General features: G+C 45.4%; 1 protein-coding gene across 4 annotated transcripts in view; it reads right to left on the reverse strand.

The window, feature by feature from the left end:
• Window positions 1-18,455, reverse strand: part of PRKRIP1 (PRKR interacting protein 1) — a 33,752-nt gene extending 15,297 nt beyond the window's left edge. For all 4 annotated transcript variants that reach the window (XR_003793199.1, XR_003793200.1, XM_029221002.1 and 1 more), the window contains exons 1-5: window positions 18,297-18,455; window positions 17,593-17,671; window positions 16,690-16,790; window positions 13,132-13,217; window positions 11,706-11,773 (exon numbers count right to left, since the gene is read on the reverse strand). Coding sequence is in view for 2 of the 4 variants with exons in the window: in XM_029221002.1 (XP_029076835.1) it covers window positions 11,706-11,773; window positions 13,132-13,217; window positions 16,690-16,790; window positions 17,593-17,671; window positions 18,297-18,422 (460 nt within the window). In the remaining 2 variants the exon portion in view is untranslated. The remainder of the gene's footprint in view (window positions 1-11,705; window positions 11,774-13,131; window positions 13,218-16,689; window positions 16,791-17,592; window positions 17,672-18,296) is intronic.
• Between the last annotated feature and the right edge of the window lie 3,574 nt (window positions 18,456-22,029).

Below are 22,029 nucleotides of genomic sequence, written 5' to 3' on the forward strand. Positions count from 1 at the left end.
GGGCAGGAATGCAGGAGCTACTGGCTAGGTTTCAAGAAGGATCACCTCGCAGGTAAGCACAAGGCCCGTGGAGACACATTATCTGGGATCAAATCCCGGCCTGTCACTCACTCCCGCTAGCTCTACGGGTGCCATTACCACTTGGTCCCTAAGGTCAACTGTAAAATGGGGATAATGTCACTGCCTATCTCACAGGGCCGCTGTGAGGATTATGTTAGTTAATACGTGCAAAGCACCTTAGAACTGGGGCTACACAATAAATGTTCAATAAATGCTAAGTATTGTTATTGTACAAGCAGAAGAACGAATGACAATCCAACCTCTGTTTTAAAAAGAGCTTTGGAGGCTGTTCAAGGTGGGCGGCGTCGGAGGTGGGGTGGGAGGAGAGTGGAGGCTGCTACCATAGTCCTGACACATCTGGAGATATAGATATATACTGACTGATTGGCTGTGCCGGGTCTTAGTTGCAACATGCGGACTTCTTAGCTGTGGCATGCATGTGGGATCTAGTTCCCCGACCAGGGATCGAACCTGGGTCCCCGCATTGGGAGCACGGAGTCTTACCCACTGGACCACCAGGGAAGTCCCGTGGATCTATATTTTTGTAAGGTTTTTTACTAAATCCTCAATGAGACCTTGACTTCCTCTGAAATCATTCTTATCCATGTGGAGGAATACGGCAAGGATATGGTAAAAGTGTAGACCACTGCACACTGCTGATGGCAGTAAAAACTGCCACTACTCCTTTGGCAAGAAACTGGCAATACATTTCAAGGGCCATGAACTCTTTTTACACTCTGTGATCTAATTATTCCCACTGCTGGAAATTTATCTCAAAGGAAATGACCCAGAAAGGGGGAAGGGAGACAGGTGCATAAATTCACTAAAATATCTTCTAAAGAGAAAAACTGGAATCAATCTAATGTCTAACAAAAGGGAAAATGTTAGGTGTATCATGACATGTCAATTGCTGGATATTATCAGTCACTGAAAAAATTATGAAGGACCAGAAATGCTTATAATGTTAAATAAAAACAAGCAAAGGGGAAACTGTTCATACACCACAATTGTCATTACATACAAATCACATGTGCATATGGAGAGATTAAAAAAAAATGGATAGAAAGAAACGTGATCTATGAGGATGATAATATTTGAGCTTTTTCCATTACTCTTATGCTATTGTTTACATAAAATTGTAAAATCTAAGAATCTGAGATTGTATTTAGACTATAGGAATACTAGGTAAAATGCCACTGAGTGTAATTGAAACTGATGTTAACTTAAAAAAAAAAAAAACCAGATGAATGGAGACTTCCCTGGTGGTCCAGTGGTATGGGGACTTCCCTGGTGGTCCAGTGGTAAAGAAGCTGCCCTCCAATGCAGGGGATGTGGGTTCGATCCCTGGTCAGGAAACTAGGTTCCTATATGCCGTGGGGCAGTTAAGCCTGCACATCGCAACTATTGAGTTCGCGCGCCTCAACTAGAGAGCCTGCGTGCCACAAACTACAGAGCCCATATGCTCTCGTGCCCACGCGCCACAACTGCAGAGCCCATGCATCCTGGAGCCTGTGCACCACAACTACAGAAGAGAAGACCTACACGCCACAACTAGAGAAGGCTTCGCGCCACAAGAGCCCACACCACAATGAAAGATCCCGCATGCCGCAAATGAGACTTAACTCAGACAAAAAAATAAAAAACAAACAAAGCAAAAACAAACAAACAGATGAATGAATACACTAGGGAATACACTAGGGAAAATAAATCCTTTTGTACTATGGAATTGCAAGGACATGGGAAAATATTTGTGATACAGTGTTATATGAAAAAGGACAACTGTAAATATGATAATTATATAAATAGGTTTATATAATAAATATTAAAATTGAAATAAAAACATGAAAATGTTAAAGTGATTATTTTTAGTAATAGTTATGGATAATTTTTATTTTTGACTTTATTTTCTGCATATTCTAAAAATTTCTAAAATGATCATATATTACCTTTATTCTCAAAAGACACAAAGGCTATGGATAGTTTTCCAACATAATATGTGTAAGAGTTTTGGCACTGAAACAAATAGTTCAATCCAAAACATAAAGTGAGGGGCTTCCCTGGTGGCACAGTGGTTAAGAATCCGCCTGCCAGTGCAGGGGACACGGGTTCGAGCCCTGGTCTGGGAAGATCCCATATGCCGCGGAGCAACGGGGCACGTGCACCACAACTACTGAGCCTGTGCTCTAGAGCCCGCGAGCCACAGATACTGAGCCTGCATGCCACAACTACTGAAGCCCGCGTGCCTAGAGCCCGTGCTCCACAACAAGAGAAGCCACCGCAACAAGAAGCCTGTGCACCGCAATGAACAGTAGCCCCCGCTCGCCGCAACTAGAGAAATCCTGAGTGCAGCAACAAAGACCCAGTGCAGCAATAAATAAATAAATAAATAAATAAAATTAAAAAAAAACCCCACATAAATTGAGTGCCTTTCAAACACCAGATACCAGCTGAGATATGAATTTTATTAGCTAGGGACAATTTTGCCCCCCTCCCCCACGAGGGAACACTTGGCAATGTCTGGAGACATTTTTGATTGTCAATAACTGAGGGGAGGGTGGGTGCTGCTGGCATCTAGTGGGTAGAAGCCATGATGCCCTTAAACATCCTACGATGAACAGGACATAGTCCCTTGCAACAAAGAATTATCTGTGGCCCGAAGTGTCAACAGTGCTGAGGCTGAGAAACTGCTTCCCCCCACGCACAGTTCTGAAATAATCGCAACAGGTTTAGTGAACATTCATCCTCTCATATAGATACAGCATTAAAGAAACAGAAAAAAAATTCTTGCTTTTGATGAGAAGCTCTTAACTTTCATTCATGATGTACAGCAGTATTAATTATCTTTATCATGTTGTACATTACATCTCCGGTACTTATTTATCTTGTAACCAGAAGTTTGTACCTTTTGACTACCTTCATCTAATTCCCCTTCCTCCCATTCACCCACCTCTGTAGCCACAAATCTGATCTCTTTTCCTATGAGTGTTTGTTTGCTTGTTTTTGAAGTATAATCGACCTACAACACTATATTAGTTCCTGGTACACAACACAGTGATTCAATATTTCTATACATTTCAAAACAATCACCACGATAAATCTAGTTGTCATATGACACCATACAAAGATATTACACAGTTACTGACAATATTCCCCACACTTACACATTTCATAGCTGTGACTCATTTATTTTATTTTTATTTTTTTATTTTTTGCGGTACGCGGGCCTCTCACTGTTGTGGCCTCTCCCGTTGCGGAGCACAGGCTCCGGACGCGCAAGCTCAGCGGCCATGGCTCACGGGCCCAGCCGCTCCGCGGTATGTGGGATCTTCCCGGACTGGGGCGCGAACCCACGTCCCCTGCATCGGCAGGCGGACTCTCAACCACTGCGCCACCAGGGAAGCCCTGACTCATTTATTTTGTAACTGAAAGTCTGTACCTCAATCTCCCTCACCTATTTCTCTCCTCCCCGCCACTGTCAAGAAACTGCCCTTGACGTACTTAGTAACAAATCACCTTAAGGTCACCCTGGGTTTCTCTGGAGGTGAGCCTGTGTCAGGATAAGTAACATTGGTATCAGAATACATCATTTTAGGAGTTCAAGGCGTCACAATAATCCAAACTGGCTTAACACCATCCTGTGGTATCATTCAGACAAGTCCCACACTGCAGGGCGTCTTCACTGAACTGCTGGACCAGCACGGACAATAAGTGGGGATATTTCCTCTCCAACAACAGAACGGAACTCCTAGCCAGCTGCCCCTTACCACCTTATAGGAGAAGAGCCAAAAAGCTCGAGTAATTTATCTCCAAGTCCCTCAAGAACCCAGAAGTGCACAGAAGCCACCTTGTGGCACAACTGATTATCACATTAAATTTCTGTTCACTTCAACCACCTAGAAAACCTACCTTCCCTTTCACAAAATGAAAAATAAGGAAGGAAACTGACAGGGTGAGGTAAAAGGCACACAAAGCATCCTTATGAAGTTATCCCTACAGCACTCTCTATCCAGCTCATTTGGTGCGAAGCATATACAATCATGTATTATTACTAATCATTTTTTTAATAGGTACAGGTGCTAACTTCACAAGTAGAAGAGCAGCGCTCATGAATCATAACAATGATTTTCAAATCTGTTTGACTGCAGCCCACAGCCCACATAGAAACTGAAAGAAAATTTCACAAAACAGTTATTCAGGGTGTGATGCATTCTGATATTTTCTAGTCTTATTTTATGTATGTTTGAAAAAACCATGAAAAAACCAACATCTGTAACCTCTAAGCTGATTTCATGACCCAGTGAATAAAGGATCACATCCCTCAGTTTGAATGTGATGCAACATGGGCACAAACATTTATCTTTCTGATAGAACTGAAGCTCAGGATGGGGGAGACCCAGTGAGAGGGCACAAGGCCGTTTTAAACAGGTTAGAGGTTCTGGATGAAATCTACCATCTCATATACTCTTCATAGCTTTGGGCAAATTAAAGAAAAGTGACTGAAAACTGCACAATCACATGCACCTAATGTGTAAAAGGGGCTAGAAAAGGGGGATTTAAGAAACCTCAGCTCTGGGGACTTCCCTGGTGGCGCAGTGGTTAAGACTCTGTGTTCCCAGTTGCAGGGGGCCTGGGTTTGATCCCTGGTCAGGGAACTAGATCCCACATGCATGCCGCAACTAAGGAGCCTGCCTGCCGCAACCAAAAGACCCAGCACAACCAAATACATAAATAAATATTAAAAGAAAAAGAAAAGAAACCTCAGCTCTGGGATGTTGCCTCCTGTCTCCTTCAATTCTAGAACTGATTACTAAAAAGTTATTAAGTGATTCCAAAGACCCACTACAGGTTCATTTAAGTACAAACTCAGAGCAAACTGACCCGTTTCTTGTTCTGAAAGGGTTCTTAGATTTACTGGTGAGGGAACCGCCCCTCTTGCTGCCCAAATATGCTATATCTTCATTACAGCAAGGCGTTTGGAAAAGTTATCAAGCTGTGGAATTTTAGATCTAGAAAGAGTTTATCATTTTACAGACTAAAATTTAAAAAAAAAACATCTGCTCAAACAGGAGATGCTAAGGTCAGGGTGAGCCAGAGTGAGAGCTGAGCCCAGAATGTATGCCTACCGTACTTACTCCCTGACCTAAATTTATCCTAGTTTAGAATGACACCTCTGCGTAAGAGGAAAGAAGAGTGAGTCTAGCTGATTCTTAGCTGGAGAATAACTCCACCCAGAGTTTTAGTGAACAGGTCCATGTTGGCCTAGATGGAGCTCGCTAGTGGATGCTGGAGGGCTCTGGCCCTGGCCCTGTCTGGCTCAGCATTTTTACCAATGACAAAAGGAGGTATGTTTATCAAACCTGCCCCTGACATGGTAACATGCTTAATTCGAGAATCAGAATTCAAAAGGATTTTGGAAACCTGAATCAACGGAGCCAATAACACCAAGCTGAAATGCACAAGAGCTAAATATCAAGTCCTGTAATTGGATTCAAAAAACCAAATAGAGGGTGGGTTCCAGGTAAGACAGAGCAAGCACGTTTGACCCCGTTTCTCCACTGAACACAGCTACAGAACCTGGACAGAATGCATGGACTCTGAAAAGCACACAGACTGGGGAAAAAGACCAGAATACAAAGTACCACTGGAACAATATTGTGTCTCCTGTTTTTTTCTTTCCTCCAGTATCCCCCAGCCTGGACTCAAGGCGATCCCATACGCAGAAGTGGAAACTGGGCACAGACACAGTTCCAAGAGAAACCTTCTACTTCTGATTCAAGGAGTAAGAAAGCGGACTCCTAATGCTCAGAGGAAGGGAAATTCTTGTGTTTCTTCTTTTCTCTCCATTCTCTCACACCCTAGCTCCCAGGCAATCCTGCCAGTGTCAGGATGGCCACAGCGACTGCGGTGCAATAGGGGCTTGCATGTGCAAAAACTTTGAAGGAGGGGAACCTTCCTCTCTGATCAGAGGAGCTGTGGTCCTAAGATGGCTGGGCAAACTCTGTTGCTTTTCTTCTCTGTCCTCTCACCACTCAGCCCTGGATGCAGGGGCAGCTGTACAAAGTATGTGGCAGAGTAGGTAACTAAAGCCCCAACTTTCTTTTCTTTCTTAAATATTTATTTATTTGGCTGCGCCAGGTCTTAGTTGTGGCATGTGGGACCTTTAGTTGTGGCATGTGGGATCTAGTTTCCTGACCAGGGATCAAACCCGGGCCCCCTGCATTGGGAGCTTGGAGTCTTAGCCACTGGACCACCAGGGAAGTCCCCATACAGGATCTTTAAGTTGCGGCATGTGGGATCCAGTTTCCTGACGAGGGATTGAACCCAGGCCCCCTGCATTGGGAGCTTGGAGTCTTAACCACTGGACTGCCAGGAAAGTCCCAAGCCCCAGCTTTCTGGCTGGAGGTCTGAAAAGGGGAGCCCCAAGAAACCAGAACCTACAGGGGAGATCATGGAGAGAGGATTAGAAGAGACATCATAAAGTTGTTTGTAAACTCCTGGGCCCACCCTGACAGCACATGCATGGATCTGGCCCTAATCATCATGCCAAATACTTTGAGAACCGAACTCAAAGAACTAAACCCTGACTGGCCACTGGGTGGCACACACAGGACACACCTGAGAGCACAGCAAAAGCGTTAAAAGCCAAACTGACACAGGAACCACAATCTACAGAAGGCTGGTCAGAACCTGTGCTCCGAACACAACCAGGCTGTCTGCTAAAACAAATATCAGCAAGACCAGAGCCTCACGATATAATATTCAAAATGTCCCGGATCCACAGACAGTTACTCGGCATGCGAAGAATCAGGGAAATCGCAGCTTGCGTGGGGAGAGACAATCAACAAATGCCAATGTCAAGATGCCCCAGATCTGGAAGTACCAAATACTTGAAAGTAGCTATTTAAATATTTTTCCAGGAAGTAAGAGTGAAGACTCTTGAAACAAATGGAAAGATAGAAGACTGCAGCAAAGAAATAGAAGGTATAAAGAAGAATCGAATGGAAATTGAAAAACTTTTCTGAAAAACATAATTCACTGGATAGAATCGATAAGCAGAATGGAGATGACACAGGAGATGACACAGGGAAGACACAGCTCAAAGTCAGATCAATAGGACTTATCCAATATGAACAACAGAGACAAAAAAAGATTGAAATAAATAAATAAATCCCCAGGGCTTCCCTGGTGGCGCAGTGGTTGAGAATCTGCCTGCCAATGCAGGGGACACGGGTTCGAGCCCTGGTCTGGGAAGATCCCACATGCCGCGGAGCAACTAGGCCCGTGAGCCACAACTGCTGAGCCTGCGCGTCTGGAGCCTGTGCTCCGCAACAAGAGAGGCCGTGATAGTGAGAGGCCCGCGCACCGTGATGAAGAGTGGCCCCCGCTTGCCACAACTAGAGAAAGCCCTCGCACAGAAACGAAGACCCAATACAGCAAAAATAAATAAATTAAAAAATTAATAATAAAAAAAAATCCCCAATTTGACAAAGATACACACTTACAGATTCAACTAGCTCAGTGAACCCCACACCCAACTCCAGGATCAACCCAAGGAAACCCACGTGCAGACATATCATAATCAAATTCTCAAATTCCTGACATCTAAGGATCTTGAGAGCAGCCAGAGGACAACAATGAGAGGAGAACAATTTGAATAACTACATATTGTTTAAAAATCAGAAATCATGGAGGCCAGAGGAAATGGAACAGCATTTCAAAAGTGCTGAAATAAAAACTGCCAATCCAGAATTCTATGTTTAGTGAGAATGTCCTATAGGAATGAAGGTGAACTAAAGATAGCCTCATATGAAGAAAAGCTAAGATAATTTATAGGCAGCAGACCTGTTCTAACTGAATGACTAAAGGAAGTTCTTCAGACATACGGGAAACAATACCAGATAGAGGTCTGGAACATCAGGAACAAAGAAAAAGCAACAGAAATGATAACTATCTGGTTACTATTCAAGACTATTCTCTTGAGATTTCTGAAATATATTTGATGACTGAAAACAAAAACAGTAACATCATAAAAACAGAACTACCATATGATCCAGCAATTCCACTTCTGGGTATTTATCTGAAGAAAATGAAAACACGAATTCAAAAAGATATGTGCATCCCAATGTTCAGTGCAGCATTATTTACAATAACCAAGATGTGGAAGCAGCCTAAGTGTCCACTGACAGATGAATGGATAAAGAAGATGGACACACACACACGAATATTACTCAGCCATAAAAAAGAATGAAGTCTTGCCATTTGCAAGAACATGGATGAACCTAGAGGGTATTATGCTAAGTGAAATAAGTCAGACAGAGAAAGACAAATACTGCATGTTTTCACTTACATGTGGAATCTAAAAAACAAACCAGAAACAGACTCCACTGACAGAGAACAAACTAGTGGTTGCCAGAGGGGAGGAGGATGGGGGAATGGGCAAAATAGGTGAAGGGGATTAAGAGGTACAAACTACCAGTTATATAGTAAATACATCACAGGGATGTAATGTATTGGGTTGGCCAAAAAGTTCGTTCGTTTCCCCATAAGGTGTTATGGAAAACCCCGAACAAACTTTTTGGCCAACCCATACAGCATCAGGAACATAGCCAAAAGTATTATAATAACTGTACAGTGCACAATCTATGAAAATATCAAGTCATTATGCTGTACACCTGAAATGGAAATAATATTGTGAGTCAACTATAGGTCAATTAAAAAAAAAAGTAAAATTATCTGAAGGGGTTTTCAATGTATGGAGATGTAATACCTAAAACAACTATAACATACAGAGTAAAGAAATCTATGTGATGAAAAGTTCTACATTCTACTTAAAGTGGTGAAATGCTGATTCCAAGTAGACTGTGAAAGTGGTATAAATATAGTAATCTCTAGAGGAACAACTAAAAGACTTTAAAAAAGGAAACAGTTAAAAGCACAATAGATAAATTAAAATAGAGTAATAATAATGTTCAAATAAATCCAAAAGAAAACAGGAAAGGAGAAACAGAAACAAAAAACCAGAGAGAACAGGACTTCCCTGGTGGCACAGTGGTTAAGAATCCATCTGCCAATGCAGATGACATGGGTTCGAGCCCTGGTCCCGGAAGATCCCACATGCCGCGGAGCAACTAAGCCCATGCACCACAACTACTGAGCCTGTGCTCTAGAGCCCGTGCTCTGCAACAAGAGAAGCCACCGCAATGAGAAGCCCGCACACTGCAACGAAGAGTAGCCCCCGCTCGCCACAACTAGAGAAAGCCTGCGCACAGCAACGAAGATCCAACACAGCCAAAAATAAATAAATAAAATAAATTTGTTTAAAAAAAAAATTTTGCCCTATTTCCTACTCCCTCTCTGCAGATCCAAGGTAGCCTCCCAATCAACAGCCTCCTACTCCCAGTAGCTGTGAAAACCAGCAGCCTAGCAGCCACTGGAGGAAGTAAACTGCCCTGGGAGTTCCTCAGAAGTCCCACACCCAGAGCACTGTCCCTATTTGACCTGTCTGGCAGCTCTCTGGAAACTTCCACTGGCAAGGCTTGTCTTGTCTTTATTCAACCTGACTCAGTGAGAACAGCCTTTTCCTCAAGGTATTTGTCAAAAACAATCAGTGGCAACTGTTTAACATCACAGCTGCCTGAGGCAGTGATAACAGTGGAAGCAAACAAGAAACTGACCAACAGTTTAAGAGGAAAAGCTGGTAATCTAGAAGGCCACAGGCATGTGAAGAGCTGTGCACATGTCTAAGACAGACAAGTGATGGCCCTAATCTTACCTCTGGCTAACCTTGAGGCTCTGTGCAAGAAGGAAGTGAAGGCTAAGGCAAAACTGTAAACCGCCTGCCAGAATGGTGAAGGCATGCTCCACCACACACAGAAAGCCCCCTGGCAAAGATCAGGAGACTTACTGGTTCAAAGCATTTCAGGAAATCTCTGATCTTCGGCTGACCACTAAGCTAACCAAGCAAAGACTTCAGTTGCCACACACAACAAAGAATATAAGCTGTACAGAGTTAGTTCAGGAAAGTCACCAAACACATAAACAGCAACAAAGACAACAAGCAGCAAAAACAACAAACCCTGGGCAGGGAGGGTCAAATTACCAACAGCCAAGGAGCCCTTTCTATTTCCCAATATAATGGGGTCCAAGCCACAGTACCTCCTTCAACAGAACATGAGACTGGTGGGGTGCCCAATCCTCCTGCCCTTGGACCAAGTACTTCCACATTCCTGTGTGTGGGGTGGGGGAAGGGCAGGGAACGTGATGAGGTGGCTTATTTGACGGATGATGTCCTAGCAATCACATTTTGGCACTGTAAAATAATTTCTTCTCGGAAATGGTAGGGAACAGGCTAAAACCATACCATATATAGTGTGTCACACAGTACATTTACAACTCATAAGCAAACTGGTCCTGGAAGGGGCCAATCATATTTCCGTATGTCAGTGCAGGTCTGATTTTATCTTAAGGCCAAAAATCACAATTAGGAACCATGTCTAGTCAATCAGGGAACAGCCACCAATTCAGAGATGTGGTGACCAGTTGTCATTGTTCCGTCTCTTAGCATCCTTGGTCCTTTCCATCTGGGACCTCTCTCTCCCTGGTTTGCAGCCCAGGGGTTCCCAAAGGAGTGGCTGGCACCACTGGCCTTGTGATGGGTTCGGAAGTGGGCAGGACTGGCAGCACTGTGGGATGCTGACACATTACTCACCCCCTATTCCTCCTTCTAACAAATCTCAATTCTGTCTAGGGTGACAATGTACCCAGCATCCAGTGATGGATCACGATACGTTAAAGATAGTCATGACAATTCTGTCTTCTTTTCATCTAGCCTGATGACAGCAAGGGATGGCAAAGTGACCTAGTACTGACCAATGACATACAAGGTAATACGTGATGGGGGATATTTTGCTCTTCAGTTTAAAAAAAAAAAACCCACAACAGACAAGTACCACTTCTTTCCCCTCTTCTTCCTGCTTTAAACGTAAGTATGATGCCAGGAGCTGCAGCAGCCATCTCATGCCCACAGGATAAAGGCCAAAAGAACCGCAGGGGTACTGGGCCTGACACTGCTGAGCTACTCAACCACACTGGGCTGCCACCTACCACCAGATTTGTTATGTGAGAAAAGTAATTCCTCTTTGCTTAACTACTGCTAGTTTTCTATTTCTTGTAGCCAAAAGCATTCTTAACTGATTTGCCAAGTGACTCAATAAGAGCCAAAGAGACACAAAAACTATTTTGCTAGGGACACCCCCTCAGTCTTTCCTACTAGGCAAGAAGGAGCCAGGGTGTGGCCCGGAGCAGCTACTGGTACCTCACCACCACAAGGAGGAAACGAGCCTCCCTGAGGACAGGGAGCCAGGGGACAGAAGGAGACAGTGAATGCCAACATCAGAGCTCCTTTACCAGCCAGGCCCAAGAGGAGGTCTGTCCTGGACTAAACATGAGGCAGTATCTTTCTTTTTTGCTTAAACCAGCTTGGCTTCCTGACACTTGCAATTAAATGAGTTGAAACTAATAGAAACAAGACTTCATTTCTTCAGAGGCCAGCCAACCTACTCCAAACTCTAAATCTCATTCTTGACAGGTCAACCACTGTGATCAGCACTAAGAAAGGTCACGAAAGAAAAGTGGGTACCACTCACCTTCTTTCTGTTTCTTCTGTTCAAGTTTCATCTTCTTTGCCAATAATTTCTTCTCTTTTAACTTCTGGCTGCAAATGCAAAATAATTAATTCCTTAACTACCTATTTTATATTTTAGAAAATAAACATCTACTTACAGAACCTTTAGCAACTTAGTAATTACACGAATACTATGATAAAATGAAAGAAATACTTCCTCATGACTCTGCTACTCCAACACCATCAACATTATCAACCTGTTTCCTTCACGAATCAAGATCAGATTCTATGGAGTCCTGAGGTGATCAGCGCAATCCAGAAATACTGGAGATACTTTCTCATTGAGATATTTAGGGACTGTTTTTTTTTTTTTCTTTTTTGCGGTACGCGGGCCTCTCACTGTTGCGGCCTCTCACTGTTGCGGCCTCTCCCGTTGCGGAGCACAAGCTCCGGACGCGCAGGCTTAGCGGCCATGGCTCAAAGGCCCAGCCGCTCCGCGGCATGTGGGATCTTCCCGGACCGGGGCACGAACCCGTGTCCCCTACATCGGCAGGCGGACTCTCAACCACTGTGCCACCAGGGAAGCCCTAGGGACTGTTTTTAGAATCCTGCTCAGCTCTCTAAAAGTTGAAGGAGCATTTATTAAAACAACAAATACACATGCACGGGTGCAGTCTGTATACTCATGTAGTCACTTAGGGAGGTCACAGACCCTCCTTTAAGGGAGAAGCTAATCGGGAAGTTTGCTCATAGCAACTTATTAAACCTGATGTTGAAATACCGACATGGGGCTTCCCTGGTGGCGCAAGTGGTTGGGAGTCCGCCTGCCGATGCAGTGGGCACGGGTTCGTGCCCCGGTCCAGGAGGATCCCGCATGCCGCGGAGCGGCTGGGCCCGTGAGCCATGGCCACTGAGCCTGCGCGTCCGGAGCCTGTGCTCTGCAATGGGAGAGGCCACTGCAGTGAGAGGTCTGCGTACCGCAAAAAAATAAAAAAAAAAATTAAAAAAAATACGGACATGAAGGAGACACAGAAATCCACGTGCTCACCACCAAAGTGTTGACCAGCAAGCTTTGGAGAATCTGTAGCAAGCTGGGGGCAGGGGCAGGGGGCAATAAGTGACTTGATCTCTCCCCAGGTACTAAAAGAAAAGCCATTCCTCTACGGGGGTGCTCCACTGTGGGTTTTTTTCTTTTTTTAGCTGCGCTGCACAGCATATGGGATCTTAGCTCCCCGACCAGGGATCAAACCCACGCCCCCTGCATTGGAAGCATGGAGTCTTAACCACTGGACCGCCAGGGAAGTCCCCACTGTGGATCTTTACACCCAAGACCTATACAGGCCATACAGGTAAACTTTTGACTACAAGAAGGACTCGTTCACCAACTATTTACTTTTACATTTCCCGCCCTAAGTCTCAGTAGTTATGGGATGCCACAAAGCCCTCACCGCTTTTTCCGACGCTTTGCAGTCTGCTCCTCCGCAGCAATTTTATTCTTTTCCAGTCTTTTCTGAAATTCTGCATCCAATTTTTGCTGCAAAAAACCACATCAGTTAGACAAATTCTGGCCTGCCTGGGTATGAAAGCTCTAGAAGTCTCACCACTGGGGGTGCTACAGGTACATCCAGGTCTCCAGGGCCACTTAAAGAAGTTGCCTCACAGGTGAGGCAGGAAATCAATATATGGATCTCTGATGGTGAAATAACTCAGTTCATTAAGATACCGTTCGTGCACAAGTAAATGTAAGAGAGAGAAAGTATGAGAGGGAGCACGCTGAGGATTCCCTGAAGGCAGAGGCAGCACTACTGGCTCTGTTTCGCCAGGGCCTTGGAAAACGTGATACTGTGACTTGTAATATATATACATATTTGGTCTTCATCTACTGTTTTTGGCACATTAAAACTCTTACAAATTTCCTATATGAGAGCCACAGGGGGATCTTTTATTATAATATTTAGTTTTGTTCCCGGTTCCTGAAATAACTCCAGAAATAAAGATGAAATGGGTATCTTTTGTTATTCATAACCAGCCCCTTTCAAGCACAGGAGTTTATGAGTGACTTTGGGAAAGCACCTAAGGAACGGGGCTGGTTGCCAAGGGAACTTTCTGCTCCACCTCCTTGACCTCCAGGGAGGGGAGAGGGGCTGAGGGTTGAACTAATCACCAACAGTCAGCAATTTAATCATGTCCACATAATGAAGCCTTCAAAAACCCCAAAAGGCTGCGTTTGGATAGCTCCTGGGTTGGTGAACACTGGAGATGCTGGGAGAAGGAACGGAAGCTCTGCATCCCTTCTTCCATGCAGCTGTTCTGAGTTATATCCTTTTATACGACACCGGAAAACTATTTCCTGACTTCTGTGAGCCCCTCTAAGCCAATTACTTGAAACTGTGGAGGGGATCATGGGAAACCTGTGATTTATAGCCAGTGGGTCAGAAGCACAGGTGACAACGGGGACTTGTGGCTGGCCTCTGAAGTTGGGCGTGGGGCTCAGTCTTGCAGGACTGAGTCTTAACCTTCGAGATATGGCGCTATCTCCACGTAGACAGGGTCACAATTGAGTTGAATTGTAGGATACTCACCTGGTGTCACAGAACTGCTTGGTGTGGGGAAAATCCCCACACATCCGGTGCCCAGAAGTGTCAGAAATGCAGTAGAGTACTGACAGTAAGGAGACACACAGGAGTGTTGCTCCTTCAGAGACAGTGATGGGGGCTCACTGGGTGGAGTGGCCAGAGGGCTGCGGCCATGGAATTTGCAAGTCCTAACTCGCTACGGTTATCAAATGACCGATTCTAAGGCGGAATAACATGCATTGCCATCACCTGCTACTAAACACACCTACACGTGTACATACATATATGTGAGTACGTACATACATACAAATAAATATATATATCCATCCCTTGTGTTATTTCTTCCTAGCAGCTCCCTGTTTCTAAGCCTCAGCTTCCTCATCTATAAAATGGGGGAAACAATAATTTCTCTTTCCCTGAGCCTTTAGGAAGACTAAAACTGCAATAACCTACAGGAAAGATCTTGTAAACTAAAGACATCTACTGATAAAAAACAAGTGCCATCCCTATTTCTTCCAGTTACAGCCATAAAGGCTGATGGAGCAAAAAAGGAGCCAGCAGAGGAGAAAGAGGTGGCTTCAACACCTCTGCTAGTCTGCACTGCCAGGCTCTGTGGATCTGCTCAGACGGATGCAGAAACTCTCTCTGAGAGCAGAATTATGAAATTAAAAAGAAGGGTCTCCTTCCAAGAAAGGAATTAGCTTTAATTAGAGTTCAGCTAGAAAGCAATGACTTCAAACTAAAAGCACCTGATCTGTTTAGAAGCTGAGCTGGAAATGTCTGAAGCGCGACCAAGACAGAGCCCCCTGCTGGCTGCTGACCCCGGCAAGGGCTCAAGCAGGAGTCAGATGTGCTCTGTCAGTGGTGACAACCTATCAGTCGCTGTGGAAGGTAAGGATTCTCTTGCATCTCTTTTTTTCTTCTCACCTCAGAGCCTCTCTTTCACCACGTGAAATAAAACCTTTGCATTTGTGTGGTTTCAAGGTTTGTGAAACATTTTTCTGTATTTTCTCTGGGTCGTTAATCAATACATAAAAGCTTCAGACTAACTGATGGCATTTGAGACAACCGTCTGCTCTATTTCCTCCCCTCTAAAGTAGTTTAAAAATAAAAAAGTGCTTCTGTTAGTTTCTACATACAGAGTTCTGTTTATTCCTAACAGCGCAAATCCTTCAGTGATCTGGTACAGCTGTGTGACAAGTCACCTGAAACTCCTCACTGGAATTGAGAAGTAGCTGGAGAAGAACCACCGACACCTGGGGGCCGAGTAAGGGCTGCAGGACAAGCAAATACCAGGTGAAAACCACCATGGCAATGATCCCTTCTGTTCAAAAATCATACAGGTATTTTTCAAACTCAATTTTGGCCATTCAAATAAATTTTTAAGGGACCACTCACCACCACTGCAATCAAAACACTTAAAATATCTTTGAAAAAACGTGGTGAGACATATGTAAAATCTCTATATATGATCACTGATACAAAAAGATTAGACAAAGAAGACAAATTTTTAGAGGGGATGACTAAACCCTATGACATCCATTCTCATTCAAGTTAAGTTACAGATTCAATTTAAATCTAGTAAAAAAATCAAACAAAACTTTTGGAGTGGATAAAATAACTCCAAAACTCAATTCCAGAAAGAAGACAAGTAAAATGTCCAAAAGAATATTTCTTAAGAGCAATAGGAGAGAGGTCTCTGGCCTTTCCCATCAAGCAATGGAGAGCTTAACAGTTCTTACAGTACAATTTCAAAAGCAATTCTCAATTCTTTAAAAAATTTTTTTTAATTTTAATTTTTATATTTATTTATTTATTTTTGCCATACCGCATGGCTTGCAAGATCTCAGTTCCCTGACCAGGGACTGAACCCGGGCCAAGCAGTGAAAGCACCGATTCCTAACCACTAGACCAGCAGGAAGCTGCCAGCAATTCTCCATTAATAATCAATTATTATTTGACACCTGTCATGAAGAAATGCCAGTCTCAAGGCTAGAAAACTCAAAGAGGCAAAAACACCGGAAAACACAACACTACTAGCGCCAAACAAACAGCTAACTGGAATTACAGGATTACAGGCATTCAGCCAAAAACAGAAACTATACAGAAATAATAACTCAAGTGGTGTGAGATCCTGCTTCTATTCCATGGCAAATGGCCTGGACGGGAAAGGGGACTCTGCTGGGCTCTCCACCACCTGGAAGACTCCCTCCCCTCATTCATTTCCTAGTGTGAGCATCCTGCCATGCTGGATCTGACCTAGAAGTACCCTGGACTCTACCTGACATCTGTTTCTCCTGCTGACTTTACAAGGCAGCCCTCACACAAGCCACAACCAGGTGTATCTACTCTTCTACAAGTGTTTTCTTCTAAGGTTTAAGTGCACACTGCCTAAACCCAAGGGTTCAGCCAGCGTCCTGGCTCACTAACCTTCTCAGCCATGGCATCCATGTAGTCCTGTCGCTGGTACTCTCTCCGGCGCAGATGCCTGTACACATGGAACTCTCCACTGCCAGCCCCAGCGCTTGAACCTAAAGCCAGGACAGTCCAGAGCTTTTGATGATATCCAGTTACCAACATAGGCTACTCTTAATCACAGGGGACCAAAGAAAGGTACTAGAAGTGATGGAAGGGACCAAGCCTGCCCTATTCCCCATTGCACCCCAGAAGCTACCACACTGGCTGGTATATTGTAAATATCTGTTGTGTGAATGTTGAATGTGAAGTCACCAAAAATTCCACTCTAGTGCAATATTAGGAGGACAAGCAGACTATCGTTCAGAGACCAGAAACCTAAAAGAGAGCCTGTGACCTTTCCCTCCCCCACCAGATGATTTCACATTTGACATGCTTTTCTACTTAGTTGAAAAGATGTCTATGATATATGAAGTGAAAAAAAGTAGGTTATCAAATAGTATGTGTAGAACAACCATATTTTTGTGAACATTTTTTCTTAAGCATGAGTGGTTTTGACTATTAAGAGGTTTGGAGGACTACATCAAAATGTTACAAATAGAACGATAGATAACAGGTGGTTCTAATTTTTTTACACCTGTTATTTATTCTCTTTATAGTTAGTTAACTTACAACCCAACAAAATAAAAACTGTTTCCATTTTGAAAGAACAAGGTATTAAAAACAATGCAGAAGAAAGTTCTCTAATGCCAAACCACAAGCAACAATACCCCTTCATTGTAAGAGCAAAATACTGGAAAAGTGAACTTTTTTTTCTTCCTATCAGGGGTGTAATTAACAAATGCTAACTGCAGAGTTTTTAATACCTACACTTTAAAAACTGTATTTAAACACACACCCACATCCAAAAGACATTACCCATTACATCTCGGACAAATTCTGGGGGAGGTCGAGGTGCCCATTCACTCATTTTTTCTGGAATTGGAACTGCTTTGTCCTGCAACATTTAAACACGAAAGCATTTGTATGTATAAACCGGCTGACAAAGTGACATCTTGTTCAACCAAAAAACTTTAACTGAAGTAGTGAAGTAAGGCTGCTTTGTTTCCTGGACCCAAAGCTGAGTTTGTTTTCTTCCCTCTGCCTTTACTTCATCCTGTATACTCTGGGTCCTATCAGAGCCTACAGCCTTGCCAGGGCTACTCAACTTTTCAGGGCAGAACTCAGAAACGCGACCCATCGTTTATGGCTGGAAACCTCCAACCCCAGGTGTCTTGGCCAATGCCTCTCTAACAATTAGTGCTGTTTAGAAGAAAAAAAACCCTTGTGCTAACCCATGGATTATATCTTTCCAGTCTAAGGCTTCTGTTCACAAAGTTAAAGGGTTTTAGAGCACGAGAAGCCGCTTCGCAGCGCCCTCATCCAGGCTTGGCTCTAACATGAGAGCAGAAAATAGCTCACTATCTCCGGGGCCGCCTACTCCTTCCTAAGGTCTGACCCTGGGGTTCGGGTACTGAGTTCCAGAGTTCGGAAGCGCGGAAAGAGGGCCCGCTAGCGCCCACAGACGCCAGAAAGGAAGGGGGTAGGACTCGGAAGGGCCGTCAGCCCGCGCCTCGTCTCACCGGGTTCTTCATTAGCCGTTCCAGCTTGAGCTTCTGCTCCTCCGCCGCATTCTTGGGGATGACGAGCGCCTGCGGCTCTTTCTTGGGCCTCGGCGGTCGCACGGATGAGGCGGCCGGGCTCGCCATGAGAGCTCTGCAGCTGTCCTGGCGAGCGGCTGCGCGCGTGTGTATGACGACAGAGCCGCGCGCCAGCGACGCAAGCGCAGTCTCCTAGCTGGGCGGGGCTGGAGCGGAGTTGCCAGCCGGAAGCAGGATGCTGAATATTCATGAGCTTGAAGCCCCGGTGGGTTATTTTGATTAAAGCTGCTTGATTTCTTTTCATGTTTCTGAACAAATCAGCGCAGCGAATGCCCACGTCCCTGGGGGAGAGGTTGGCCCTGCGTGCCGGAGGGTCCGGCCCCAGGCGACCTCTCCGACCCCAGGCGACCTCTCCAGCCCTCGACCCCGACCTCTTAGCATCCCCCCCCCCCGCCCCCGGGCCTTTGTCCTGGTGGTTCCTTGGATCTGGTCCACTCCCCTTGCCATTTCTGACAACGTGTTTAAGACGGCACAGACGTCACTGAGAGCTCCCTTAGGACTGGGGCCGAATCTCTTTTGTCCACCTCGAATTACTCTGCACCTGGCTCCCAGCAAATATACCTCGGTCGAGTGAATGGGCCTTTCTTATGAGAAAGAGAACAGTTGCTCCTCGCATCTGGGAACTAGCCTGGCACTCACAGCTAGGCCTTGGTATTCTCCTGTTGGACATAAAACAATTTCCCAGAACGCCACGGTAGTGCAAGGCCATTCCGAGACCATGATGGAGCAAGGCATAAACAAGACTGCTCTGTAATCATGTTCAAAGCCAGATGAAAACAAGAATATTGTTGGAACCAGAAAAAGACCAACCGTTTCCCCATTCTGACTAAGTAACTGCTGCTTCCTTACAGCATTAGCCTTCCACTTTAAAGATTTAAGACTTCCAGTCTTAGAATTGTCCCCTCTTCCTGACATCTATTCCAGAGTAAAAGCCCACTTACTTGAACCCTCCCCCAAATCACCTAACGTGGGCCCAAATTCTATAAAAAGCCTTCCCCCCCCGATTTATTTATTTACTTATTTATTTTTGGCTGTGTTGGGTATTCGTTGATGCACATGGGCTTTCTCTAGTTGTGGCGAGCGGGCGCTACTCTTTGTTGTGGTGTGCAGGCTTCTTATTGCAGTGGCTTCTCGTTGCGGAGCACGGGCTCTAGGCACGTGGGCTCAGTAGTTGCGGCTCTCGGGCCCTAGCGTGTAGGCTCAGTAGTTGTGGCACACGGGCTTAGGTGCTCTGTGGCATGTGGGATCTTCCTGCACCAGGGCTCGAACCCGTGTCCTCTGCATTGGCAAGTCCCTATAATAAGCCTTTTTAAACACTTTTTTTTTTTGGCCACGCAGTGGGGCTTGCAGGATCTTCGTTCCCTGACCAGGGATCAAACCTGGACCCTAGGCAGTGAAAGCTCCGAGACCCAACCACTGGACTGCCAGGGAATCCCCTAAACACCCTCTTACTGAGGTACATGCTGTTTTCCTTCTCAAAAGAGGCAATAAACCCAATTCGTTCAACTACAGGTGTGTTCCTGGTGGTTTTCATAATTGCTTTTCTTGTTTATCATTTGTCAGCCCCTAGAGAGTGGGAGTTCTGTCCTGTTCATTGCTGCATTTCCAGTTATCCGGGGCAAGGCCTGGCCCACAGCAAGACACTCATGTTGCTGGATGAACATGGGATCTTGGGAGCCAGGCACCTCAGATACTACTGCTGCTGTTGCCTGCTCAGCCCGCCCAGCCTAGGACATCTCTCCCACTGAGTCCCCAGAGGATGGACAGGTGGACAAGTGGTGGTTGCTTGGAGGGTGCTCTATTAATGCCCTAAGGCCATTCCTGGCCACTTGATAGTGGATGGTTTTCCAGGGGCCAAGGTTGCTGAATTAGGGGAAGTCCTTGAGTGACCCACGTCTGTCACTGGAACCCAGGGAGGGCTTGGTCTGGGTTGGATCATGCACACATGACCCTACATCACAAACCCCAGGCACCTCACTTTTCCCCAAACACACCACAAGACAAAAACTAGGAGTGCCTTTTCCTCCCTGGAGAACTCCCATACACCCTCCTTTGCCTGGCTTAAATGCTACTTCCTCCATGAAGCCTTCTCTGATTGCCCCCACCCGGCCTCCTCCTCCAGGCAGTCAGTTGCTCCCGTCTTGGTGCTCCCCCTGCTCTGAGTCCCAGTGGCTGGCATGTGGTAGTTACAGGGTGTCTTCACCATCTGCCTACCCACATGTCTGGGAGAGGGTTGTGCCAGAATCCCAGCGTCTAATTCTGGCTTAAAGTGGTGCTTCCAGAATGTTTGCAGAACAGAGGATTGAGGGAGGGAGGAAGGAAGAGTCTGAAAAAATAAAGAATGAGTGAATGTGCAAATGAGATAACTTAGTGATGGATGCATGAGTGAATGAGGAAGTCAGTGCCTATGAGAAAGAATGAATGAACACTCAACAAAGAAATGGATACTCCATGAATGAAAGAGCACACAATACAGTGGATGAGCAGACAGTTACAGAGCTAGCAGGGCAACCATCTCGATGATACCCCCAGCTCAGGGTCTGGCCCAGAGCTGGTACTTGGCAGACAGCTGCTGGATGGAAGTTAAATGAATGAATGAAATGAATGCGTGCACCAAGATGGGGGAGAGTCAAGGCATGTAGTTGTGAAGGAGCTGATAATAGCAACCTCAATGTCTAAGCCTAGTATAAGAGTGTTGACATATTTGTCGTCCTGTTAAGGAACTGAGAGCCCCAGAGGGGTGAGTGACTGGCTCAGGGTCACCCAGACTCCAACCCAGCAGGCTGGGGCTGTGAGGGCCTGAGTGATCACATGACTCACGGATAGATGGACCAAGGCCCTCAAGCAGACCATGGTGGGGCCATCCAGGTGGCACCCTCCTAGGGCTGAAGCCAGATTTGAGGTCCTGCTCCCTGGGAGGAAAGGGTGCCTACCCACCCCCACTCCTCACTAACTGTCCCACAAGAGTGGACTCAGACTCTGAGTGACATCCTGTCCGCCACCAGAGGGCAGCAAAGCTCCACCCAGGCCCACGTGCCAGCAGCTGGTACCCCTGAGGCACCAGAACTGGGCACTTAGGGAATGACGTCTACTGACCTGAAAGACACCAATGCTGTGGAGTCTGGCAGATCTGATGGCAAAGTTTGGCTCCACCTGCTCTGAAGCGTGGGCTGGGCAAGCAACCTAACCTCTCAAAGGCTGTTTCCTTATGTGCAGGCTGGGGACAAGCAAACCTACCCTTGACACTGGCCAGCGGATAAGATGATATGACAGATGTGCAGTGCCCAGCACAGCGCCTGACACTTAATAACAGGGTGATCACCTGTCCCAGTTTGGTTCCAAGACTGAGAGATTTCCCAGGATGCAGGACTTCCAGTGCTAAAATGGGGAGAGTCTCGGGCAAAGCAGCACAGTTGGTCACCCAGGGGTGGGAACTCCCACCTCAATCCTTTGAGTTGCGATTGATACTTAAAGAACTAAAACAGCAAAAATGTTCACAACTATTCCATAGTTTCAGCTTCTCACTGAATTAGTGAGTCAACGGTCTTTCCACAATGGTCTCTGTCAGTGACTAGAGAACAGTTCCACCAATGGAGATAAAAACAAAGAATACACCCACTTCAGAAAAGAGTTTGTCAGTTTCCTATAAAGATAA

Source organism: Monodon monoceros, unplaced genomic scaffold, assembly GCF_005190385.1.
Source record: "Monodon monoceros isolate NGI ecotype Baffin Bay Population unplaced genomic scaffold, NGI_Narwhal_1 Super_Scaffold_13, whole genome shotgun sequence".
NCBI lineage: Eukaryota > Metazoa > Chordata > Mammalia > Artiodactyla > Monodontidae > Monodon > Monodon monoceros.